This window comes from Mustela nigripes, chromosome 14 (genome assembly GCF_022355385.1).
Source record: "Mustela nigripes isolate SB6536 chromosome 14, MUSNIG.SB6536, whole genome shotgun sequence".
Lineage (NCBI taxonomy): Eukaryota > Metazoa > Chordata > Mammalia > Carnivora > Mustelidae > Mustela > Mustela nigripes.
The window spans coordinates 5,645,763-5,673,532 of NC_081570.1; the positions used below are offsets into that span (position 1 = coordinate 5,645,763).

At 40.6% G+C, this 27,770-nt stretch overlaps 1 protein-coding gene across 4 annotated transcripts in view; it reads right to left on the minus strand.

Annotated features, from left to right (window-relative positions):
• Window positions 1–27,770, minus strand: part of RERE (arginine-glutamic acid dipeptide repeats) — a 419,097-nt gene that overhangs the window by 134,764 nt on the left and 256,563 nt on the right. For 3 of the 4 annotated variants that reach the window (XM_059374870.1, XM_059374869.1, XM_059374868.1), the window contains one exon: window positions 15,665–15,769. In XM_059374870.1, the coding sequence (XP_059230853.1) occupies window positions 15,665–15,769 (105 nt within the window). Of the gene's footprint in view, window positions 1–1,471; window positions 1,574–15,664; window positions 15,770–27,770 lie in introns of those variants that run through there. The other variant, XM_059374871.1, reaches the window with a different exon arrangement.

Sequence of the window (27,770 nt, forward strand, 5' to 3'; positions counted from 1 at the left end):
GTGTTAAGTGCCACCTCTGGGCCCAGATCCTCTTGTCTGCAGAAACGGTAATTTTAGACTGAAAATAGCAGAAAGGAAGAGTATTCGCAGAAAGGAAGAGTATTCGATCAAAACGGAGTGATAAAGACAAGTTCCACATTCACATTAAACAACGAAGGGCTTATGCTCAGAATCTCTCCCCGTATCACTGATGTCCCATCCATTTCCTCACTATCCCGTGAGCACTTATCAGCTGCACTTTCTTCCGTATCACATGCCTCCACTTCCAACCTCACAAATACATAAGACTTAACTGTCACTTCAAAATTTTTTCCAACTTTCATCAGAAGAAAAAAGGGGAGAGAAAACAGAGAGTAACAACTAATACGATTCACCAACCTCACCTAGCATATACTTGAGTAAGAACTGAACTCGTCCTAACCCTCAGCATTATGCCTGGCTCCCTACATTAACCATAGTAAGAGCATCTGTTTGAGGCCTGGCTTCAAACAGGACACACAAAAAGTATGACTCCCCGACAAGGAAAAGGCTAGTGCCGGGCCCATCAAGCAGTGGGCCCGCTCAGTGCTTCTGGCCTGGCCCGCTCAGTGCTTCTACCTTCTCTAGCATCAACTCCTCTTTTTACTCCTCTCCTACAGAATGTGTAAGTCACACAACAAAATACATATACACCACAAATGCCATCTTCTGCTAAAACAAACAAAATAAATAAAATACCTGAAACCTTAACTTCTATCACAGATGTCACTGCATACAATTCTTTTCTTAATTGTCATTTCCCATAAACTCTGAAAATGGATTGTTTCCTTCTGAAACAACAGAAATTGATGTGACATAACCTTTTACTTATCTTAAAAAAATTTTTTTAAAGGTGATAATGCTGCGACCAGGGTCCACAACTACTTCCTCCTGTATATGTCATAATCTCTAGTTCATCTTCAGACTTCAGAAACAGATCACAAGAAACATAATTTGCTCTGGCAAACAGGCTCTCAATCAAAACAAGTTCCACCCACCTTCAAAGCAACCAATAGCTGCCCACCTACCACCCTTCCTAAAACATCCAAACAGAGCTGCTCTGGGGCCCAGGCATTCCCTGCCAGCCACACGGCAAAGGAGTAGCCGGCACGTTTGTTGTGCAGGTGCCTGAAGGCAAACAAGCTCAGCACCAGGCACCCATGCAGGACTCGGGCTAAAGCTATACCCCGAGAGGAAAGGCGAAGGGAAAGGGGAAGGGACAGGGACAGCTGGGATCCACAACGTCTCCGTTTGCTTAAAGCATCTCTGGGCAGACCCATTCTTAGCTGACTTCACGCTTCCCAACACCACCTACATGGCCAGCCAGGGCTGAATTAAAGGCTCGTAGGAACATGCACTATGAATGATGAAATGATTCATAAACATCTTCAGAAGTGAGAAAGAGCAGCAAAAACCATCACTGTTCCGGTGAGGCCAGAGGAAGATAGCCTACCTGCAGGGGCTGAGTGGCTCATCCATGACTAACAGAGGCTCTGGTGAGTCTAGCTGTAGCCCTGAACCTCTACTTACTGGTAAAACTCTGCCCTTTTCTACTCTAACAACTCAAAATGGAGGCACATGCAGTCTGAGAGACCTCATAGAGCTTGCACTGAGCTTGTGCTATGACCTAAGCCTTCACGCAGAACGCAGAAACTTCCCCCCACACTGACAGGACTGAGCATGTGCTGTGACCCTCCCTCATCCATACACTGTCTCTCAACGCAATCAATCTCAACCCTGCTGTTTCCGTAAATAAAGCCCAGCCAACAGACTGCAGCTTCTCCCTGCATACCAAGCTAGTGTGCAGGGAAGTGGGGCCTTAGAAAGGGGATCCGAGACAGCCAACACCCGGGAACTCAGAAAGCCAAACCATCCGTTGAGAGGCTTCAGAGAACAGCCCTGCTCTGACAAGACAACAGCAAGTTTTGCTTTTGTCTTTTGGGGGGGGGGGGGTTAATTGTGATTTTATATAGCAAGATCTTTAAGAAGGAATAAAATCAAAAGATACAGATATGAATGACCATACACAGAATGAATGAACAGAAACGACAGCACATTTACAAACACAGCAGTAGCTACTTAAGGGGAACAACCCCACAAATTTCGTTTTGAAAACTCTGTAAACATTTGGGAAAAGGCCACACAAACAATTCTGGCAAAGCTGTGGAGTTCTGAGTATTGTCACAGCTCCAAATGCAGTGTAGACAGTATAGAAAGCAGAGTATCTAAAGAACACTTTATTCTATGCAAAGAGCTTAATCTCTCTTAAATAAGAAGCTCCAAAATTGCCTAATAAATAAAAACATTTCTCAAAGAAATACTAATCCATTCAGGCATGTCTAGCTTGAAAAATGTCCTTCTAATACTAACAAGGGCAGGAAAGTTCAAATCAAGAGTTCAAAGAACACCATGCCACAAACACTCGTGCATCTAAAAATCTCATCTGAGATCTCATGACTCAAAGTTATAGGCAATTCCTTTATTTTTTTAAAAGATTTTATTTATTAATTTGACACAAAGAGAGAGAGAGAGAGACAGTAAGTGCACAAGCAAGGGAAGCAGCAGAGGGAGAGGGAGAACCAGGCTCCCCCGTTGGGCAGGGAGCCGGACCAAGGGCTCCATCCCAGGACCCTGGCTGGGATCATGACCTGAGCCAAAGGCAGAAGCTTAACCGACTGAGCCACCCAGGCACCCCAAGGCAATTCTTTACAGCACTAACCAAGAAGCTAAATTCATTTGAAATTTAGTCAGAAAATATTTCTAAAGCCACATCAGCAAGGCCACGCCATGCCAGTCATACTGAGTGCTGTGAAGTATTCATATTGTCCACAGCACTGGCCAAGACATTTTCTGTTAAAATCTTTAGAAACACACTTTATGCCTCTTCCCACGACCTCCACCTCCAACAAAAAGGCAAAGTGGGCTGTCAGCCATGTAAGATAGCCTAGTTTGGGATGTGTACGCAAGCAGAGATTTCCATTTGCAAACTAAGAGATGATTGATTCTACGTATGATTATTTAGTTACAATTAAAAAAGGAAAATTAGACCATGAAACTCCCAAAAACGTATAAAGGACAAGACAGAGTAGGAAAGAGCAGTGCTAAGTGTGTTTCCCACAAATATAACAGAGTGTGAAGAACTTAAAAACCTGCTTAAGAGAGTGCTCTGTGTCCTTAAGATCCCTAAAATAAATATAGGATGCATTCCATTTCTTTAGTACTCCTGTTTTTGCTATCAAATAAACTAAATTCCGAGACTTTGACTAAAAAACTCTCATTATACTGAAAATGTCATTTATACAATACAAGAAATGTCAAATACACTTGAAGAAGTTTTGCTTTCGACCCAGCCCCTGAAGCAAGGATCCACAGCTTGGAAGACCACTTTCCTTATTAGCACAAATAACATGTCCGCAGACGCGTGAGACCAAGAACAGTCCGAAGCGACTGAATTGCCTAGAAGCCAAACAGCACAAATACAAAGTATTTCCTTCAAAAGTGCATTTCTCAAAACTACCAAATCACATAGAAAATGCTCTGTTGGAGAAATAAACATAAAACAATAATTGAATAAATTCATCATTATTCTGAAAAACCACAAGAGTTGTTCCATGAAATATAGCATAAAAAGCAATTCAAGAAGTGTAAACTATAATTTTGACCTCAACAAATACCCTGAGTGACACTACGGGCAAGCTACCAAAACCCTACAACCTTTTCTCCAAACACTGGGTCCTGTGGTGGCTGCAGCCTCTTTCAACACCCTCTTGGTTGTCTTTCCTGACACTCATAGCTGCCTGACCTCATAGATGCCTCGGCAGGCCACCTGGACAGAACCCCCCGCCCTGTTGCACAGTGGTGGCACACTCCAGGGCTCACCTCACCACGCAGTTCTCTTCTCGTGCACGTGCAGAATTCACCCACTTACCCAGAAGCCCAGCCAGAAACTCTCTGGAGAGACCTCCCTACTGGGAACAGCTGGGAAACCTCAGAGAACTTCATTCTCCTCTTGCTGCCCCCTAACTCATGTCAGCTTCTCCTGGGGTGCCTCACCTCTCTTGAAAAGATGATAAGCTCTTTGGGGGCAAGGACAGTATCAAAATCATCTTTACTGGAACTATCTAAATCTCTTCTTTTGTACCTCAAAAAAAAAAAAAAAAATCTGATACACTGAGAATGGCACTTAAGATAGTCATTCCCTGGCAGAACTTACAAAACCTAAATCTAACAATGAGGAAACATCAAATAAACCCGAACTGAAGGATATTCAACAAAACTGACTTCTAACTCTTCAAAAATGTTAATACCATGACAAAAGAAAAAAAAGCTAAGAGACATGTTGTGAAAACAAAGAGAAGTAAGGTGTATTAAAGAGATCAAACAACTAAATGCCAATCATGATCAGGGGGAGAAATCACCCTGAAGGTCAATATTAGAAAAACTAGCAAAATATAAATATGGACTATATTAGAAGAAACAGTATTTTATCAATTTCACCTTTCCTGATTTTGCTAGCCACATCATGATTATGTAAGAGAATGTCCTTGTTCTTGAGAAAGACACACTGAAATACTTAGGGAGAAAGAAGCTTGACGCTGCACCTCATACCTAAACAGTTCAGGGAAGGAGAACAGAACAATGAAGCAAAGAGGGTTAATACAGAGAATAACTCAGCAAAAACAGAAATAATAAGGCAAATCTGTAATACATTTAAAAAGATATATAATTTACAAAATAAAATCAGTAAGATAAACTGTTCAAGCAAATATTACAAAGTGTTAACAACTGGTAAACTGGGTGAAAGATACATATAGGAGTTACAGGTAGTGGCATCGTAACTCTTGAGTTATATACATAAAATACTTAAAATGATACACACACACACACACGCGCGCGCGCACACACACACACACACACACACGACACCTACTTGTACTAGTTAGCCTTCAATCATCAGTCCTCACGGAGTCTGAAGACTGGACACGTGACTGGCAACAAGTGACCTGCCAGGCTATCTGCTTCCGCAGTGCTGTTAACCCCCAAACTGAATCACTTAACACCCAACTGAGTTCAATCCAACCTCTGACTCTGAGGTCAGCTCTCCTCAGAGAAAATCGAGGCACCCTGAAACCTAGTGATTTGGTAATTAAGTAAGCCAGTGGGCCATTTTAACATAAATTCCAGATCTAGAAATGGGCTCTGTTTCCATTGAGCAAGTCCTATCTTACACTGAGGACAACCCTGTGACTCTACTCAGCACTTCCAAGCCCCTGAGACCTGGGCTTTGATTTCTCCACAGTTGTCCTGACCACTAGATGTCTACTTACTGCGGTTGACTCTCCACCTAGACCTCATTCCTGCCACACTTCCCTGCCAGCGGGCTGCCTGCAGGGAGAGGCACACACAACTTGCACAGAGGCTGCCCATGTGCTTCCTTCTGTGGCCTCTAATGCTAGGTCTTCCCTAACATCCTGTGATCCCAAGTACTCCTACACTGTCTTCTGATCTTAGACCTCCCTCTCTCCTCCGATTCATCCTTTAGCAGACAACAGTTGAAGGATTAACATTTTTTAATAGATTAAAGGGGAGCTTAGAGGGTAAAATGAAAATACTATATTAATGGGTTCTTTCCAAATTTTTTATTTTTTTGTTTCTCAACAAATAAAAGAAAACCTAGGAAACCAAGTTTTCCAGGTTTTATTTCAAAGAGTTTTTTCTTACTAGAAATAGAAAAATATTTAAAATGTTTAATTTATTAGCAACATACTATAAAGCAAAAGCAGCAACAAAAAATTAACCTTCAAGCAACTCTAGAGAAAAACACTTGTTGGAGGAAAAAAAATTCTATTTGACTTTCAATTAGTACTAACTTCACATCAAGAGAAGGGAAGTTGGGGCACCTGGGTGGCTCAGTGGGTTAAGGCCTCTGCCTTCGTGATCGCGGGGTCCTGGGATCGAGCCCTGCATCAGGCTTTCTGCTCGACAGGGAGCTTGCTTCCTCCTCTCTCTCTGCCTGCCTCTCTGCCTACTTGTGATCTCTGTCAAATAAATAAAATCTCTTAAAAAAAAAAAAAAAAGAGAGAAGGGAAGCATTTAGAAACAGCATGTTTTCATTTTATTTTCTAGCTGTCCCTCATGTTGTGAACATGGAGCAGAGTGTTATACAGACGGCTCCGATTTCCAACAAACATGCTGGTTTATCTTATCAGTTCTAACTATCTGTTCACACGCTTTCTCAGAGTCCCTATGGCAAAAGCTATTATACCATATTATTAGAGGTTCACTTCTTCATCCCCAATTCTCATACATTTTCATGTCTTAATGGACATGGAATTCCAATTTTTTTCTGAAATTAGAGGCATACTTCCAACACTCTGCCTTTAAGTAGAGTGCTTATTGTAGATTTCTGTTTATTCAGTCACAAGAGGGCAGTTTCATTCTACAGTTACTTTGTAAGAGTTCCTGCCCCCAACATGGACTAGCTGTTGACATTCAACAACTGTTTTCTCAACATCAAGATGTGTATATAGTTCTTCTTCATCATTTAAAGTGGTAAGCTATATTAATAGCTATAAACCCAATTTGGGAAGTGTTCTATAAACCCAATTTGGGTAAGTAGATTTTTCATGCTTTACCAGATTCCATTTTCTATTATTTTATTTAAACATCTTACATGCATGTTCCTAAGTAAAACTGACCTATAAATTTTACTTTTTAATCTGGTTTTGGTATAAAAGTTTAACTAGCTTCATAAAATTACTCAGAGAACCTACACCATCTCTCTCTGTTCCCTCGAATACTGGTAGAATTTACCTATAAAGGTAAAAAAAAAATTTAATTTTTTGTCTAATGAGAAGAAAAGGAAATGTCTTGCACAAATTATCAAAATGCCTTTAAAGGAAGAAGGCATGCTTTTTTTTTTTAACCTACTTCCTCCTTCTACCAGCGTGAAATTTGGGTGTCACAGCTACCATTCCCCTGACACCTTGAGTACAAGGTAAAAATTAAAGTTAAGGATAGGTCCCTGGTGGTTGGGGAGCCCCACACACACCCAGGATTGCTTCTTCTCAGAGTTTGAGAGGGAAATAAAGGTCCTATTTTGTTTCAGTCTGTTATACTGTCTCTGATAGTTCTAGCACTGAAGTTCTCAGGTGTACATCAACTCAGGTTGATGGCACATGGTTTCTTCCAATATTTTGTGATTTTTAACAATGCATTTGGCATTCAAAGATATAATATCTGCAGGTATTCTACAAGTTCTTGAATGAGAGTAGGCTTCTTGGAAGCTCAATGACCCAAGACCAATTTTTATGTTGTCTTCTCACTCTAGAGTTCTCTATTTTTCAAGAATGCAAATTCATGTCCCAACTGTCATGTGGGGCAAAGCCCAAAGTTATTAATTATAAGGGAAATTCTCCCTCTATTCCTCCCTCTTTTTCTTTCCTATGTTAGAGTACCAGCCCCAAATAGGTTTTGCTATCATTTTCCTCTAATTCTGGACATATCATCTAGCTGACCCTTTCACTCAAGAACAGAACTTCGATGGCTCTAACTTGATTGAGGGCTCTCAGTTCCAATTTCTTAACCCCCTGAGATCAAGACCCCATCTCCTATACCTAGTGGGTGTTAAAGGCAAGACCCTCTGGTTAAGGAGACACTAACTATCCCAATCTCCTCTTATCATGGGCTGGTGAACGATCAGCTTAATGCTTTACTTGACAGTTTCTTTTAATTCCTACAAGATCAGCTCTGCATTTAGAAGTTCTGTTATATTTTATTCAACATTGGTAGATGTTTACTGGCAAAGCATTTTTGAAATTATCAAATCTGATTTTTTTGTCCTATCTGATTAAAGTTCTTATATTTAAAAAAAAAAAAGTTCTTATATCCTCAGTAGGGCTGCATTTCCAAATACACATGCACTCTCAACCGTTTCCAACATTTGCCATCTGACATAAACCTTGTGAGAGTTCAAATGTGATGGCAGAGGAAAAGCGACCAAAAAATTTTTATACCCAGCTCCAGCTTCTTGTCCTCAACCGCTACATAAACACCATGAGCTATGATGAATGGAAAAGACAACTTTACTGACCAGAAAGAGATTTTGAAATGTCTGGAATCCAAATTAACTGAAATAAAGGAGATCTAGATTGTTACTGAAGTATAAAGATTTATGTTGAAAAAAGACAGTCACAATATTATTTAGAATAACTGAATACTAGAAAACCATAAATGTTCAACAAGATGGGAAGAGATAATTATTAGACATCCACATCATCGTAGATAAAGTGTTCATCATAAATGTTTGTGTAAAATGTTTAATGACATGGTACTATGTTCATAATAAAAGAAAATGAATAAAAGAATGCATAATTATATGTACATTATATGTAAACAATATTTTAATCATGATCTTAACACATACACATACACCCATACACACATGCATGTAGATGTAAACCAAAGGGGGAAAACACAAACATGGATTATACAATTATTTTCATTTCAGCCTGTTTCTTTAACTTTTGTATTTGTCAAGTTATTCTCTAGTGAGCATGTATTTTTCTTTATTAGAATGCTTCAAGTTATTTTCCAGCACAGCCAGAAGAAACTGAGGTTGTATACGAGTCAATCTATGATAAAATCATCAATGTTCAGAGCACAGGCTTTGAGTCAAATAGGCTTGGGGTTTCCAGTTTAGTAACTATATGCCTTAGGCAATTCTTTAATATAATGCCAATTTTCTCATTTGTAAAATAAAGGTAATGCCAACCTCACTGAGCTTTTATGGGAACTGAAGAATAAAGCACAGAATAAGCATTTACTGTGCCCTGGGTAGGGCAGTAGTTGTTGTCCCCTGGGTCCTAAAAAGAAGATGTTACAAATTCGATTCTTTGAGGTCATGCTTTAAAAAATACCAGAAGCTAAATCTACTAAAAATACAGTTCAAGATACCAAAACCTATCCATGTGGGGGAGAGAGCAAAGTCAGTGATAGGAAACTGAAGTAAAAATATTAAGGATTATGAAATAAGATTTCTCACTCTTAAAAATGAGAATTATAAATAAGGAAAAAACCAGCAGGAATCCTTTGGTATTGGATTAGATGTGAAGAATTGGGTATGAATGCATGGACACACACTGATACAGAAATTCAGATGTGAAAGTTTGCATTCTCTCCCTCTCCCCCCACTGGAGGCAACCTAGCTGTTTACTCAGAGCCCTGAGAGCAGTGATACAAAGTAATGACCACACCCAAGTATCATTCTCCAAAATCTAGGACAATTTTGACCTAAAAACGAGTAATAATAGTAAGAGATTATATAAACAACTGAATAAAATAGGAAGCCATTAATCCACCTAGTGTAAATAAATAAATAAAGTTTTCATGGGAAGAGGCTACCTACCCACACAGTCTCAAAGCAACCTTCCACAAAATGGTCATTAATTAGAAAAGGAAAAAGAGAGGCACCTCGGTGGGTCAGTGGGTTAAAGCCTCTGCCTTCGGCCCAGGTCATGATCTCAGGGGCCTGGGATCAAGCCCCACATCAGGCTCTCTGCTCAGCAGGGAGCCTGCTTCCCTCTCACTCTCTGCCTGCCTCTCTGACTACTTGTGATCTCTGTCAAATAAATAAATAAACTCTTTAAAAAAAAAAAAAGGAGAAAGAGAAATTCTGTAATTGCACAGTCTGGCAAAGAGCACCTTATTCAACTGATTAAAGTAAACATTACCAACATGAGACAAATTATGATAGGATGCAGAAAAAAAGAAGACATGACTTGTGCGCTATCCCTGTCAAGGATACAGGATACATGATCTAAATCTAATGAGGAAACATCACAAATGTAAACTGAGAGATAGTCTACAAAATATCCTATAATCTTCAAAAGTACCAAGGTCATGAAGTGAAAGAAAGACTGAGCAACTCTTCCAGACTGACTGAACAGCTGTTAAGACAACTGAATCCATCAAACCGGCTCCTTTTACTATAGAAGTCTTTATCAGGAAAACTGCTAAAATCTTGAGTGAGGTCTGCAATGCCATGGCAACATCTGAATGTGAATCTCTCGAGCCAGAGGACTGCCTCGAGGTTGTGGAAGAAAATGCCCCTGCTCACAAGGAACCCCAGAGCGGTGCAGCCTCCCGGTGACAGCTACTTTGAAATGGTTCAGGTAGAAAAGGTCTTCTACTACGCCTGCAAGCCTTCTGTAAGCCTGAGGCTGCTTCAAACCCAAGTGAAATCAATTAACTGCACAAGTAGAACTCAGAGTAGTGCTGGGCATAGGAGGCCTCACTAACCATAACTATTATTAGTAACATTATGGTCACTGTCAATTGGGGAGAGATTACTTTTAAGTCCTTGCAAGTGTCTTGGTTTATGACTGCTGCTAAATATAATGGCAATAATCCTTAAGCTTCAATACTGCTCTAAAAACTCCTCAGAAAGGGATGCCTGGGTGGCTCAGTTGTTAAGCGTCTGCCTTTGGCTCAGGTCATGATCCCAAGGTCCTGGGATTGAGCCCGCATCAGGCTCTCTGCTCAACGGGAACCCTGCTTCTTCCTCTCCCACTCCCCCTGCTTGTGTTCCTTCTCTCACTTTCTCTCTGTGTGTCAAATAAATAAATAACATCTTTAAAATAAATAAAAACAAAAACTCCTCAGAAGAAGAAAAGCGGAGAAGGCACAGGGGACTGATTACTGACATTCTCTCCTGGATGAGATCTGAGCTCTCAACAAAAATTGTTTTCCATCTGACTAGCAAGAGAAAACTCATTTTCACGAAGCAAAAACAAGAAATACAATCAGATGTTTCATGCTACAGAGCAAGTCTGTGAAGAAATCAACAACACTTTTATAAAGCAGTAGGGGTGGGAGTAGGGGAGAAGCAACAGCTCAGTGACCATCAATACAAAATGCTGCATTTTATATGTTCTCTTCACTATCGCAACATGCACTTCAGTGACTTAAAGAACTCTTGATCTGGCAAAGGGAAACAAATGGACTGGCTCCTGGGAAAATCTGTGTTTCACAATGTAAAGGTAAAGGCATCTTCTTTCACAGCCACTACAAAATCCTTCATTCCTCCTGAGACTCCACCATTACTCCCTTCCATTCCTTCCCCTCCTAACTCGTTGGCCTGAGGCAAGACGTTTATAACTTTTCAAAGGTATGAAACAGAAGCCCAGAAAGGGCCAGAAAGTATACTGGTACTGGCCGACAGGCTGAAGCTGCCGCGGTGAGGGGACAGGAAGGAAGACGGGAAAGCGACATCCAAAAACTCAATGAGGCCCACACGCTATGTAGGGAGGCAGGTTCATTTCCTATAAAACCTCAGATCGCTTTCTCAATTAAAAAAAAAAATCTTTTTCAGGGCGTCTGGGTGGCTCAGTCAGTTAATCTTCTCCCTTCAGCTCTGGTCATGATCCCCGGGTCCTGGGATGGAGCCCCGCACTGAGAGAGCCTGCCTCTCCCTCTCCCCCTGCTGCTGCGTTCTCTCTCTCAAATAAATAAAATCTTTAAAAAAAATTTTTTTCAATTTTGGTTCTCTCAAATTTGTAATTGAAATATTCTGACCATAGAAATGTATTGTTTCACATTAATACCACTTACATATTCACTATAATTGTTATGTCAGTTTCTTTAGCAGCAAGAAATTTATCTTTCATTTTTAACAAGTGTATTATTTTCAAAAAGAGTTTTATAATCAATATTCAAAGCAGAGTCAAAAATCTCCAGTGCTCAGACTTCCATATGTCAGCAAACTCAACCAGATGGTTAATGATCTACTTGATTAGAAGAATCAAGACATCTTGGGAAGTACTTTATGTTTTGCTTTTAGACATAACATTTTATGGGGTTAAAAAAAAAAACTTTGATATTTTTCAACCAAATTTTTAAATTTTTTTGCAATTCCCAAGAAGCAAAAGGGAAGAAATCTGACAGTTACAAGTAACCTACAGGGTAGCTTGTGCCACCCCCCACTTTACTGCAGTAGAAACAGAGTCTAGGAAGTAGCAGCCTTAGCCCTGGACACAACGATGAAGTGACAGCCCAGAATCAGAATCCAGGCTGCCTGGGTCCAAGAGGAGAATGAGTCTTAACAGAAAGATAAAGAAGTCAGATTAAATGGCAGTAAGATACTGGGTAAATAAAAAAGCAAGTAAGGACAGTAAGCAGATGAAAGCAGCCATGTCCCTATGTTTCATTTTACTCACCAAATTTTCTACTCAAGTTTTGTTCCTTAAATATCACGGCTAACAAGAATACAGTATCACCATCCCTTATCAAAGATCCTAAGGGTCAGAAGATTTTTAGAATTCAGAATGTTTTGATCTAGAAAGGTACTACAGCCATATACCATATACTATGTGACACCTCAGAAGTGTCTGAGCAATGACATCCCCAACTCTATCACACTGGTACTTTTGCAGTAAAAACTGTGCAAACTCACGCAACTCATAAAGAATATAAATAACCTCATCTCAGTTCGGGTCAAGTATGACCATCCAATGAGCTTCAGCACCAAACCTAGCATAAAAAATTTTTTGATTTTTCAGAGCTTTCAGATTTCAGAATTAAATACAGAATTTCAGAGTAATAAAAATTCCATGTCAATTACCAAGTAAACCATCCTCCCTGAACTTTAAAGGTACAGTACCAAAGAATATGGAAAAGTCTGTTTCCTCCCATCATACACATGCTCAATAAAGTAATCCCATCGAAAACAAAAAATCTGGAAAGGTCAGGTCTCTGATCAGATGAAACATTCAGAAACATAATAACCAGATTAGGGGAACAATTTTAAAGTAGCCAAACACTGCAGCTTAAAAAAAAAGTATGAAAAAATGTGAAAACCCATCCCAAACTTTCAGTGCAGGTGAATATGATTAATAAAGTATGGAAAATCCCATAAATCAGCTCTGAACTACTATCAGAAAACGCGCTACAAGAAAGAAACAATCCCATCTCATGCTGTAGTTTCACCTGCTCACTTGGACTACAATTCTGAGTGACTTTCAGGGAGGGGAATGATCATCAAAGCCACCATTCTGTCACTTGCAGGGGTCGCAGCCGTATATGCTCTGTCTCACAGACATAGAACAGTTTGACATTTCCTCTCCAAATGACTCGGGGCACTAAGAGCACAGAGCAACCACACGGCCACCATCACATGCCAGCGCCGCTCTCTCCAGAGGGGCAGAAACACACCAGAAGCAGCAACCCCATCCCTACAGACTTGAAACAAAGACATAAACAGAGGTAAACTGTGCAAGGGTATGAGGCCCAAGCATCCTGAGAGGTACGCTGTGTGCATGCCAGGTGGGGAAAGCAGAGTGTCTCTACACTCCTGTAAACTACATATGCTCTGGTGACAACCTGAGCAGCTGTGGGAACTCCGGAGTTACACAGTGGTATCTGGGGCAGAACCGGTGAGCAGGGGCAAATCTTTACACTCACTTTGTGAGAAGTGTGAGACCACCACAAGCTTTACTTATCAGCAGACATTCAAGTCTTTCTTCATTTCAACTCATCTAACACTCCTCAAAACCCCGCAACATATCAAAGCACAAGCTGGACAAGGAGGACAAACACAAGCACAGAAATGTACACGTGGCTACTGGGAGTCAAAGCAGTAAGAGAGTGACCGAGGAGGCAGAATCTAGAAACGTCCTGCCATGGGCATGTCGTGGTGTTGTGTTTTCAGATGAGAGACAGATATGCTGCTGCTGCACACCTAAGCCACACTTTAAAACATAACTGATGGGAAGAATCCCTCTGAATGACTGGCAGCAACAACCACTGAAAAATGAGACCAGAACCTGTGCGAGTCTTTATTTACACAGTTAAGTTGTATAATGTCATTTTTAATAAGCATTCAGCAAAAAAAGACACATAACCAAAAATAGTAAGAAATCTGGTTGCTTCTTATGAACCCAAGAGCTAAACATTTTAAAACACAAAGGCTATTTAGTCAATTCACTGATAACAATCGAACTTGTGCAATGTGGACAACCACTGATCAAACAGTTAAATCAACGTGGCATCACCGAAATTCTGGACTCCTTTGCATCTAAGACAGAAATCCAAGATATGACCAGGGAGTCAAATAAATCCATATGTAAAATGAACATTCTGAAATACAGGAATGCTCTGAAATACTATCACTGATCAACTTCTTTGTCGCTGGAACACGGCATACTTTTGAAAAAGAAAATAAAAACTCAAATATATTGTTTTCTAAAGGAAATAAAGTTTAAAAAAAAAAAAAGGGTGACCACTGCATGTAAGACTCATGAATCACTGACCTCTGTCTCTGAAACCAATTAATACATTATATGTTAATTGAACTTAATTAAAAAAAAAAAAAGGTGACCATTCATTGCACTATTACCCCTATAGCTGTCATCTACAATGTACACAGAGAGAGACACTAGTATGTATGTGCCAAAAGAGCTTTAGGCAGCCTCTTAGGATTGTGACAAAGAATATACTGCCTTTTCTGAACTCTAGATTGATTATCGAAACAGTAATCTTCTAATTTACATAAAATTTCTCAGCATCCTCTAGGAAAATGTTTTCTCTAAAAGAACGCCCACCTTCCAATGACACTGAACTGTTCTTCCACTACCCGCTACCTTCCTTTAGCCAAGCAGCTTCTCTATATCCTCATGTCTGTAGATGACATGTCAGATGTCCTGAGAACAGACTACTTGATCACCAGCTAACACTCTTTTTCTTTTTAAATCCTTAATCCACTGTAGTTGCATGATCGAAACAGAATTAAAATGATGCACATACTCTTAAGTTCTTCCATGTATTAAGTTAAACTACAATCTATTATAGACATAAACCAAGAATTTTTCCTATTAAATTATTTTGATTCAATTGTTTCTCAATTAAAAAGTAATAATTCTACCTATTACATAGGTCTTACAAATGGTTGAGAACTGAATGTATCCATCTCATACTAGTAACCTTACTAAAGATATTTCTACGAGTGTTTCTGAAGTTTCACTAAATGAATTAAACAAATGACTAACCAACAAAATTTTCCATAACGTCCTACTGTTCTCAGGGGCACCTGGGTGGCTCAGTCGGTTAAGTGTCTGCCTTTGGCTTGGGTCATGATCCCAGGATCCTGGGACTGAGCCCTGCATCGGGTTCTCTGTTCAGTGTGAAGTTTGCTTCTCCCTCTCTCTGCCCTTACCCCTGCTCACACACACGTACATGTGCTCTCATTCTCTCAAATAAATAAAACCTTTAAGAAAAAATGTCCTAGGTTTCAATATGGTATCATGAAAGGCTTGGCACAATGAGCAGGACGGTAATAAACTACCAATTTATAGTTAAATTCAAAATACAGATCAACTAATGTTCATTTGCATTTAATAGTTCATTGCCTTGCCCTCTCAAAACCCAAATTTTCTCACTTTTCCTTTTCTTAAGAAAATCAAGAGCAAACAATAAGCTGTTTTAGACACCAAAGACATTAATCAGAACTCCTTCCAAAAGGTTTACTTTGGGTTTTGGGAGTTCTTTTTTTAAAATATTCCTAGCATATACCCAAATGTGTAAGCACACATACAGACACACACACATGTAAAAGCAAAAGTTCTCACAGAGTGGGCCCAAGTAACTCACTTACCTTGTCTCAGGGTTGTAGCCTAATATGTAGAAAAATGAATCCACTCGAGCTTTAAACTCTCTAGCAGCAAATATGTCAGAAAAGTGGGAGATGTTACACTTCCCTCTGAAAACAAACAAGCATAAAAAATACATTAGTATCATCGTCAACTACTTTGCAAACCAATAAGCTACTGGAGGGACAGGGGCAGGGAAGAGAGAACTAAATCCACATTCTTCTAAAAACATGCAGAATATGGCTCCAGATTCCATAATTACCAATTCAGAAAATGGAGAGTTCCCAAAAGAACTAAGAAAATGTCCAAATGTTGTAATTTTTTTTGTTGTTGTTTCAAGACTTCTTCAACCTACAATTTCACAACTAAACTACATTTACCTCAGCATTTTAGTCATGGAATAGAATTGATTAAATCACAGAGGTAAATTGAGGGCAGGGCTGTGATGAAATGATATTAAACTAGAAACGACAGGAAAAATCTAAACCACAGTTAAATTACTTTACCAAAAATAAATCTGCCTAAAGCCCTTCTAAATCTTCAAAACAAAATGGGCTTTTCTTCCTCTTACTTTACTATAGACAGAACGTAAATCTGTCAAATATTTTCTTCTCTCTTTTAATGTGCAAAAAATAAAACAACTTGGAACTTAAAACTGGAGAGACTTTAACTTTTTAAATACATAGATGGGGATCTAATAGATAAACATCCACTTCCCAAATTTTCAGGTCATGTTAAATAACCATAAGTTGGAAAATGCCTTCTCAAAGAAATATTGCAATAAAAAGAACAGTAATATTTCCAGATCCATCTACCAATCATTTAAACTGCAATATAGGGGCGCCTGGGTGGCTCAGTGGGTTAAAGCCTCTGACTTCAGCTTGGATCATGATCCCAGGGTCCTGGAATCGAGCCCCGCTTCGAACTCTCTGCTCAGCAGGGAGCTTGCTTCCCCCCCCCTCTCTGCCTGCCTCTCTGCCTACTTGTGATCTCTGTCAAATAAATAAATAAAATCTTAAAAAAAATAATAAACTGCCATATAGCTGAAAACTCTATAATACAACCAAAGTCCTTGAAACACACACACACACACACACACACACGTGTGTGTGTGTGTGCGCACGCACTGGGAGAATTTCCAGGGTTCCCAAAGAGGCAGGGAGATTTTAAGCAATTCCCTCTTCCCTCAGTGGTCACAGAAAGTAACTTTAACATCAAGTGGATGTCAAGGGCTGTGAGTAGAGCAGATGGAATTGGGAGAATCAACAGCACATCGGCTGCACACGTGGGAAGCTTGCAGGGGAATGAATTCCTATCACTTCACTTCCACAGGCATTCCGCTCCCATGAGGACTCCACGAGTTGGCACATTAACAACATACACACCAGCTAATGACCAAGGTGTGAGAGACAGAGACTAGCTGAGGGATAGCAACCTGGGGACGACATTCATTTGCTTCCTGTGAAGAAACAAAAAGAGCAATGCACTCCTTTTCCACAGGGCCAAGCCTTAGTAATGGGCAGAAACTAAGATGGGGCTCAACCTCCATTTTAAAAATCAAACAAAAATGCTTTTGATTTACTGAAGTTCCTTTGGGGACTCCTTATAACATAATGCAGCACTGTTGAGCACTTGAAATGTGTCTGGCCCAACTGCAGAGAACTGGGTTTTAAAATTTTATTTAATTTTAATTAATGTAAATTTAAATAGCCACACATGCTGGTAGCTACCATAGTGAAGAGCACAGATTGATGTAACATTCCCGTCACCACAGAAAGTTCCACTGGAAGCACTGATTTATAAGTAACAAGATACAGCTAAAGGGAAACAAGGACTAGGAATCAATTTTTACAGGCAAAGGACTTATATCTAGTATGCAGCTGGAACAAAACTGAGCTTCTGGAAAGGAAAAAGCAGGTAAGATTACAGATGAACAAATAATGCACTCCCTCTGAAACTAACTACCCATCAGCGCTATGTCATTTAGTCCCTGAAACCTAGAAAAAATAGGTAAGTTCCTTCAACAGCTAACAGGGATAAGAACACCTGTTATACCCATCTCATATTAAGGAGATAAATAAGAAGTCTATGAAACTTTATACCGAACTGCTACACAAATTAAGTTATTTCCATCATTGTCTGTAAATAGAGGAAGGTGATTCCTCTTTGGTCTTCACCATTACTTACATGCAAGTATATCCTATCAGTGTATTCGTTATAGGGAGAGAAACCCTACCAACCCACAAATCTAAAACAGACACTGGAAAACAGATACGTTTTGTTCAGGAAAGGGTTTCTCAGTCTCAGCACTATTGACATTCTGGACTAAATCATTTGTTGTTGTCAGGGACTGTCCTGTACTTAGCAGTATCCCTGGATACAGTACCCCACTGCAGCCACATACATCATCATGACAATCAAAAATATCTAAAGACATCACCAAATATTTCATGGGGACAGCAACACAACTGGTTTAGGGAAAGCCAGACACGGCAGGAACAGAAGCATATCATCTGGTAAATGACCATGAAACTGTAATGAAGGCACGGATTTTTATATGTTAATTGTATATCCTGCTGACTGAATTCTTTATTATTTAATACAGTTTAATCATTGGTTTTCTGAGGTTTTCCAGGTATATTACCTATTGTCTGCAAATAAACATAGTTTTACAACTTTTTTACTCTTTATTTATTTTTTAAGATTTTATTTATTTATTTGACAGACAGAGATCACAAGTAGGCAGAGAGGCAGGCAGAGAGGGAAAGGGGGAAGCAGAATCCCCGCCAAGCAGAGAGCCCGATGCGGGGCTCAATCCCAGGACCCTAGGATCATGACCTGAGCCGAAGGCAGAGGCCCAACCCACTGAGCCACCCAGGTGCCCCCTTTATTTTTTTTAAAGATTTATTTACTTGAGCAAGAAAGAGAGCACAAGTAGGGGGGAGCGACAGAGGGAGAGGGAGAAGCCCACTCTTCACTGAATGGGACCTACACATGGGGCTCAATCCCAGGACCTGGAGATTGTGACCTGAGCCAAAGGCAGAAGCTTAACTATCCGAGTCACCCGAGACCCCCTTTTTTACTCCTTCTTAGGTCTTGAATCGCACTGACCCTCTCAAATAATATGCACAGTAATGGAAACAGTGGACACCCTTGCCTTGTTCCTGATCTTGGTGGAAATGTCTCTCAGGTGTTACTATTAAATATGATACTAGCTTTAGAAATAATCACTGCTTTAGAGTTATGGGGTTTTGTATCCCTTTAGATGTAACAATATGGTATACAATATTAAGCAGAGTCTCTAGTAATAAACCTACCTTGCATTCCTAGAATAAATCCCAGTTGGTCATGTCATTTTTAATGAGATATTAAAATTTTAAAGGATTTGATTAATTAGATTTAAGGTTTTTCTCTTCATTAATTTCTATTTTTATTTCTATTTTCCTTCTTTGTGTTTTTTTGCTGTATAACAGCTTTTATTCATACTAGCCTAGAAATAATCCAAATGCCCATCAATAAGGAAATGGGTAAAGTTATGTATTTGTAAAATGAAATACTTGACAAAAATACAAAAATACAAAGTTAAGAAGTACTGATAAACAGCACACCTCAAAAAAAGTTTCAAATATTAAAATGCTGAGTGAAAGTAGCCAGGCACACAAATGGCACATACTGTATGATTCCACGTCTAGGGAATCAATTTCTACAACAGCCAAAACTAATTTATGTGAGAGAAATCAGAATAATGGTTGCTTCTGGGTGGGAAGTTTTAAGACGAGAGTAGTTTAAGAGAACGTTCTGGAATGTAGTGTTCAGGGTTGAATTTATCAAAATTCATGAAAATATAAACTTAGGGTGTGTTTTACTTATAAATATTTTTAAAGTATCGGGGAAAATAAAACAGCAAGTGTCACTAGCATGTAAGTATGGCTGTTTAAAGTTGCTGTTCCTGGGGTGCCTGGATGGCTCCGTCGGTTCAGCATCCAACTCTTATTTCATTCAGTGCAGGTCCTCAGATGGAGCCCACGTCAGAATCCATGCTCAGTATGGAGTCTGCTTATCCCTCCCCTCACCACCGCTCGCTCGCTCTCTCTCTCTCTCTCTCTCTCAAATAAATAAATAAATAAATGTGTTTTTAAAAAATAAAGCCACTGTTCTTGGCAGTTAAGGAGCCATCCTGTACAGAGCCCTGAGTACTAAGCAGAGCTGACGAGAGAGTAGGCAAGTCCACTATGGTTGGCATCCATTTTGAAGTATTTTTCATGTCACCTGTTGCTGAAGAGTAGAGCTTATAAAGACTAGAGATCACATTTTTAATTTTTTAAAAAGATTTTATTTATTTATTTGACAGAGATCACAAGCAGGCAGAGAGAGAGAGAGAGAGGAGGAAGCAGGCTCACCGCTGAGCAGAAAGACCCATGCAGGGCTCGATCCCAGGACCCTGAGATCATGACCTGAGCTGAAGGCAGAGGCTTTAGCCCACTGAGCCACCCAGGCACCCCTAGAGATTACATTTTAAAAGCATGTGCTTGAGGATCATTTTAAGCATTCAATTTTTTTTCTCTCCAAAGCAGCCTTTTCGTCTACTCCCTCAAAGGCAGTACACGATCTGACCGTGTTTGTGGAATGAGGGAGGAGAGACTGATAAGAGAAAACTGCCACCACTCTCACCTTGCCCAAATACCTCGTTTCAGAGCCTCCAAGGTCCTATGCGCTGTATTTCTAATGGCATGCTTCACTGTTAACAGAAATAGGACTGAAGACTGGGAAGGGCCCTATTTAAGGGGAATTGCCTTCATCAGAAACAAAGGCTTCCTGCTGGACTCATTTTGGTGTAACTTGGTATTTCTTGGTGCGGTGCCCCACACCCCCACCCCCACCCTGGGCACAGCACCCTTTGACAAGCGCCCCGACTGGTGGGAGACAGTGATCGAAGGGGATGAAGGAGCACGGAAAGAACCCTCTTACACAGGAGAGAACGGAAACAGAAGTATGGCCCAGAAATCCATTCCATCCAAACTATCCATGACTGGGAAAGTCTCTGTAGATTCCCAGGCACATGCAAATCTTGGAGAAACTTGCCAAGAGGCGCACAGGCAATGCATGGAATGCTCAGAGCAGGAGGCCTGCCTAGAGCATCAGTCGCCCCCTCTTGCCTGAGCGCAAAGGGAAGGAAAGGTCTTGAGACAGAGTCGGCATCTTGTCAACTGTGAGCCATGTGACTAAATGACAGGTACAGAATTTTCTTTTTTTTTTTTTTTAAGATTTTATTTATTTATTTGACAGACAAAGATCACAAATAGGCAGAGAGGCAGACAGAGAGAGAGAGAGGAAGCAGGCTCCACGCTGAGCAGAGAGCCCAATGCAATGCGGGGCTCAATCCCAGGACCCTGGAATCACGACCTTAGCTGAAGGCAGAGGCTTTAACCCACTGAGCCACCCAGGCACCCCAGGTACAGAATTTTCTTTAAAGACTTTTATTTATTTACTTGACAAGAGAGACACAGCAAGAAAAGAAACACAAGCAGGGAGAGTGAGGGAGGAGGAAGCAGGCTCCCTTTTGAGCAGAGAGCCCCATGCGGGGCTCAATCCCAGGAACCTGGGATCATGACCTGAGCAGAAGGCAGAGGCTTAATGACTGAGCCAACCAGGCACCCCCAGAACTTTTTTTAAGTTTCTTTTCTGTTTTTCATTCTTCTGCTCCTCTTGCCTTTCTAGGGGTTATCTGAACACTTTCTATGATTCATTTTGACTTACTTACGGTGTTTTGAGAATATCACTCCACACAGTTCCCTAAATAGTTGTTTATGTGTGTGACTGACGTCACTTCCACTTCAGTGCCTCAGCCTCCCCGCCGTCAAATGGAGCTGCTTTAAGCATCTCCTCTGCATAAGCTGAGCTGGACATCAGTGCGTCCTTTTGATTTATTTGTTGTTCTTTTTACCATTTAATCTGGGAACCCAATTGTTTAATTTTCTTCTCTCATTTAAACTGATGTGTTTAGTGTAACTAGCTTTCCTTTTATCAGTGTTTTAAATGCACGCCGCAGATTCTAGTATACAGGATTTTGACTTGTTTTTAAAAACTTCTTTAATTTCAGGGTGCCTGGGTGGCTCAGTAGGTTAAAGCCTCTGCCTTCAGCTCAGGTCATGATCTCAGGGTCCTAGGATCGAGCCCTGTATCGGGCTCTCTGCTCAGCGGTGAGCCTGCTTCCTCCTCTCTCTCTGCCTGCCTCCCTGCCTACTTGTGATCTCTGTCCGTCAAATAAATAAATAAAATCTTTTAAAATAAATAAAGATAGAGTATATTTTTAAAAAATTCTTTAATTTCAAAATAAATTCCTTTAATTTCAGTTTTATTCCCCCTTCTACTCAGGAGGAGTTTAGCAGGAAGCTTTATTTTCTTAAGTTTTTAATTTTAATTCCTGTATAGTTAACATGCAGTGCTGTATCTGTTTCAGGGGCACACTACAATGAGCCAACAATTCTAAAGGTGCTCGTCATGGTAAGTGTCCTCTAAATCCCCATCACCTATCCTGCGCCCCCTCTCCGGTGACCATCAGTGTGTTCTCTATAGTTAATAAAGAGGAAGTTTGAAATTTCCAGGTGAAAGGAAATTTCTGTTGTTTTTGTTTGTAAACTACAGTTTATTGCCTTTTAGTTAGATAAATGTTTCCTTTGTGTTCTAACAGATGATGAGTTTGAGAATGTGCCAGGGCACATAAAAGAACGTGCATTCTTTATAGAGTATAGAGTTCAATATGTGTCTATATGATTAAATGCATAGAAATAAATGTGTAACAAGAATCAGAACATCTCCTCTGAAGAAAATTCTTCAATACTACTGAGCAACACAAAAGTAAACATGAACAAATGGAAAAACATCCCCCCTGTTCTCAGATAGGAAAACTCCACATCGTGTTTCTCCACAGTTTAAGCCATAAATTCAATGCTATCTAGCTATTTAACGGAATGAAACACTTCACCATGAAGAGTCACAGGAAAACAAACAACGGAGAAGGGGAAACTATCAGTGTCGCGGTAAAACGCGCTACAGAGCCTCCACAATTAAAGGAGCATGGCGGTGGCACTTATAGACAACAGATGACAGAGTAACAAGCCTGGAACACACATGGAAGTAATCTACGCCAAAGGTGGCATCTTGAGCCACTGAGGTAAAGACAGGCTTTTGGTCTACATGCTGCTGAAGTGAGCATAAGATAGGTTTTATTGAAAAATAAATTTTTATTGAAAAATTTTTATTGAAAAATAAAACCCATCTTATGCTGGGATGACTGGGTAGAAAAATAATGTTGGGATGACTAGTATTGAAAAACAAAACCTATCTTATGCTGGGCTGACGGGGTAGAACTCCTCTGTAAACCAGGTGCAGGGTAGGACTCAAAGACCTGAGGGAATCAATGAAAAAACTGCCAAATGTGACCAGGTAAAAGTAAGTTTTGCAGAATTTTTTTTTTTTTTAAACCATAAAAGAAAACTGACAAGTGAGAGCATTTGCAGCATATACAAGAGAAAGTGTAAAGAACTTTTCCAGACAGAAAGACCAAAAAAAATCCCAAAGGAAATGACAGGAACAGGTAACTCATTAAAAAAAGACAAAAATATCCCTCAAACATAATGAAAAAACCACACACACATAGGCCTTTCAACCCAGCAACCTCTTTCTGATGACCACTCCCCCACCCTACCACCCCCCCGACACCGGCGAAGACCCACACCCAGCAATAAGGAACTGCACATGATTAGGGTATTCACTGCAACATCACTTATGACTGGACCATCCTGGAAACAACCTAAGTGACTGTTCACAGGACAGCAGCTAAACAAACTATGGTCCAGCCACACGGTGGAGTTCCACACAGCTCTAAGAGAATGAGGAAGATCTCTATGAACTGATAACGGAGCAATTTCCAAAACATACCATTAAGTTTAAAAAAAAAGAAAGAAAAAGAAACACAAAAGCATATCTTCATACAAGAAAGACGAGGTTATAAGAACAAACATGAACTTGCTCACTTGAAATGAAAACATGCAGAAGGGACAAACTAAGCAGCAAAGCGATCAATTACAAGTACCTATAGCAGGTGGGTGGGAAAGAGGTGGGGCATGGGAGCATGGCAAGAGAGTTGACAACTACATGTCTGTCCACAGCCCTGATCCTCAGAAGCACAGTCATGGTCCACACACCTTCACATACCCAAAACTTAACAAAAGTCCACACCAACCAGAAGGAGCTAGAAGTGGAACGTGAAGTCCAACAGGTGAGCCTAACTCCATTACAAACGGATAACACAGTCACACATAAGGAAGTGTGAAAAAACAGAACTGACCTAAGCTTCATTGGAAAATGCTATTTTGTTGATGTATTTCAAGACCAAAGACAAAAATTTAGTCAATACCTCTGTTTCTCACAGGGACTAGGGTTACAAATTCTGAAACCATGTGTATTCTTGAAGAAAATAAAAATATTGTATCTTAACAACTGGAACAGGATTTTTCACTGTTGAAGAAAATAAGTTGCAAAAAGAGGCACAGTAAGATGAATCTTGTGGTGTTCGACTACAAGCTTGCCTTCCTTCTCTGCTCTTAGCCACCCGAGAATACAAGAGGTCAGCAGTGTGCAAACTACAAGAGGGATCTCACCAGAACGCTGTACTCCAATCCCAGACGTCCAGCATCCAGAACTGTGAGAAATAAATTTCTGTTGTTTACAAATCACGCACTCTATGGTATTTTGTTACAGGAACGTGAATGGAATAGGACATTAGTGAAATTGAAAAGTTCAGTTGTATCATGCTAATGTTAATATCCTGGTTCTGATAGCCATTCTACACTTACGTCAGATGTTAACACTGAGGAAGACTAGGGGAAACACAGTTCTTACTATAAGGGCCTATTTAGCCAGAGTGATTCCATCGGGTTAAAGAGTGATTTTGTTGTTTATACAGTAGAACTTAAACTGTCCCTGCCTCCTTTCTCCCCAGGGGACTTACTTAAAAACAAGTCCCAGAAACCAGTCCCAGGTAACAAAGCCCAAATACAAGGGTGGGTCAGGCCAGGTGGAGACATCCAATCAGTGGGGGGATGCATACTGTCTCCCTAGCTACCATGGGCCCTGCCCTTTGGGCGGCCTTTTGGGTGCCAGCTCTAACCAAGATGATAGACTAGTTCAAATATCTACTATAGGGTAAACTGTAATTCAATTGGTCACTTATGTGTGACCTAGCATGACTGTGCAGCTTTCTCTGTGTGTTTTACAATCTCACTGGCCACCTGTGTGTGGCCAGGCCCAACCACATGGCCTTTGCCTTTAAAAGCTCATCTGTAAGGCAGAGAGAGGTCGCCTCTTCGTAAGAGACGGCCCTGGCCGGTCAGTTTGATTCTTGATTCTTGGCGTGAAATAAAGTTTTGCTTGACCTTCGCTTTTTATCAGTCTCGCTCCTTTGATCACTGACCCATTACTGGGGGACCCAACACTTACAACTTTTCTGTGTGTCTACGAGTAGCTCCAGATAAAAGAATTTTTAAGGGACCCAGAAGTACTCAAGAGCAGAGAAAGTGCATTGTTCAGGTGGGTGCTCCCAGCACCTCAGAGTCCTTCCCCAACTAGCAGCTCAATGACCTGTTAAATGATGAAAGAGCCAATAAATAAAATGATTGTCAAGTCACGGTGTCTAAAGAAGTACTAAGCACGTACAGACAAAACAACAAAAATGTTGAAGGTCGAAGTTACTTCAAATGTAAAAACAACAGTTGATTAAAGCCAGGAAATGATCTTGGAACTGCAAAACTAAAAGTTCCGAGGCATCATGAAGCTCCCCGGGGAAGTCTCGGGAGCTGAAGGCCCTGTGTCAATGCTAAGAATGGCTGGAAAACTGTACAAAGATGTAATTAGTCTGTACCAATCCCTACACGTATGATCTTAAATGCCCATAACAAAGCAAAGAGATCAATTTCAGAATGAAAACGGGGAGATCAGAGGCTCTGCAGAGCCAGTTCAGGGCTTCTTGGTCCAGAGGGCTGCCAGAAAATTCCCTCTAAAACAAATTCTTAGCTAAGATGATGGCTTGTCACCTGACCTGAGGATGTTGTGGATGTTGTGGGTTTTTTCCTAAGTGATTCCTTGTAGAAGCAGATAATCAGAAAGCAGAGAAACAGCCCTCAAGTCATTGAGACACTTCTGATACTTGGGAATTCTATGTTACAGGTGCTCAGTAAAGCCAAAAATGCTGCCAGGTCACATGATCATGGTCCAATCACAAAGCAATCTCTCTAGATCCCTTCTTTGATCATCCATAAAACATGATCCTTAGGGTGAAAAAAGTAACACAACAAACAAATTGCAAGCAGTGATTTTTATTTAACGTAATAAAACTTACCTGCTCGTTGTCAGAGCAGGTTTACCTGCTCATTCTTAGAGCACCTGGAGACATCTCCTCAAGCTAAACTCTTCCTCCCATACCTGAAGTACCCAATCAACTCAGCCAAGAGGCAACAGAAAAATAAAATAAATCTGAGTAATGTACCATCGATAACTCGGTACAGAACTACATTTAATTTCACTTTTTCTTTTCTGCCTTTTATGCTCTACGTACCACTTCAGATTCAATGACGGTAAGCACTACTCACGCTACACTGAGTAGGAGGCATTCTGAGAGATTTTTTCACGCCCCTTCTCTTAGGGGATGCAGAACCAGAAGATGTGTGGTTCAGGGTTCTGTCACTTCAAAATATGGCTCTGAGTAAGTCTGTCAAAAGGATGGCTCAAAAGTTAACAAACTTGATTTGATCACAAAATTATATGGCAGAGCCCAGATTGAAACTAAAGTCCTCTCATTCCAGGGCACCTGGGTGGCTCAGTCGGTTAAGTGTTCGAAGTCTTGGTTTCAGCTCAGGTCATGATCTCAGCGTCGTGAGATGGAGCCCCATATCGGGCTCCACACCGGGCAGGGAGTCTGCTAGAGACCCCCTCCCACTTCCTCTTTCTCTACACCTCCTCCCACTATGTGCTCATGTTCTCTCTCTCTCTCAAATAAAGAAATCTTAAACAACAACGAAAAATCTGAAGTCTTCTCATTTCGATCTGTGTTTTTTTCTATTTCATCAGCATGGGCCAAAAACACATACCAAGGAGTAAAGAACACTCAAAAATATTCTTGAAAGATACAAACTTTACTGTAAGGCTACAGATAAACATAATGAAGAAATCAAACAGCAGCAGAACATAAGCCTGAAAGGCAAGGATGAGGGACAGCCAAGGCAAGAATCTAAAAACGGCAGGCAAGCAGTAATGCTGATCTCAACACAGGTTTCTGTGACCAATGGACCCACAGACTCCTCTGAAAGTGACTTTTAGTTTGGACAGGGAAATACTATAATCTCCACACAGAACAGGCTGTCGAGGCATTCTGCCTTCTGTCTGATTCATCAGGGCCAGAGGACAAAGAGCTGCCCTCCCTTGTAACACAACTCTAGCACCAGCTTCAAAGAGAATGTCTACAGCGGTTTCCTCCTGAGGGAGCGCAATGGCAGGAGCCCCCGCAGGTTGACTGCGCCCCATGAACCCACACACTGAGCACTCTGATCTTTGACAAGAAGGGTGCTAAGCACTAACACCATCAGTCTTTCTTTTTCTTATTTCTCCTCCACGTTTTCCACCATGTTCATTTGATCCTCTTTCATGTGCCTATGGACTATGTTATTTGTCTCTTTCAAAACTGATTTTATTTTTGGCAGAACTGCTTTATAGCTATAAAGAAAAAATTCTTTGTGGTAAAAAACTTTGTGGAAGAAAAGTTAAAGGTTGGGGCACTGGGTGGCTCAGTCAATTGGGTGTCCAACTCTTGATTTCAGCTTGGGTAGTGGACTTGGGGTCAGGGGGTCAAGCCCACATCATGCTCTCCCTCCCCCTCTCTCCCTGCTCCCTGCTGCCCCTCCCTACCACTGGCACTCTCTCGCAAATAAATGAATAAATAAAATCTTTTTAAAAAGTAAAGGTTAATTCACTACCACCGCCTGCCATATTTTAAAATTAAAGTATTCTAGGGGCACCTGGGTGGCTCAGCTGGTTAAGCATCTGAATTCATCTCAG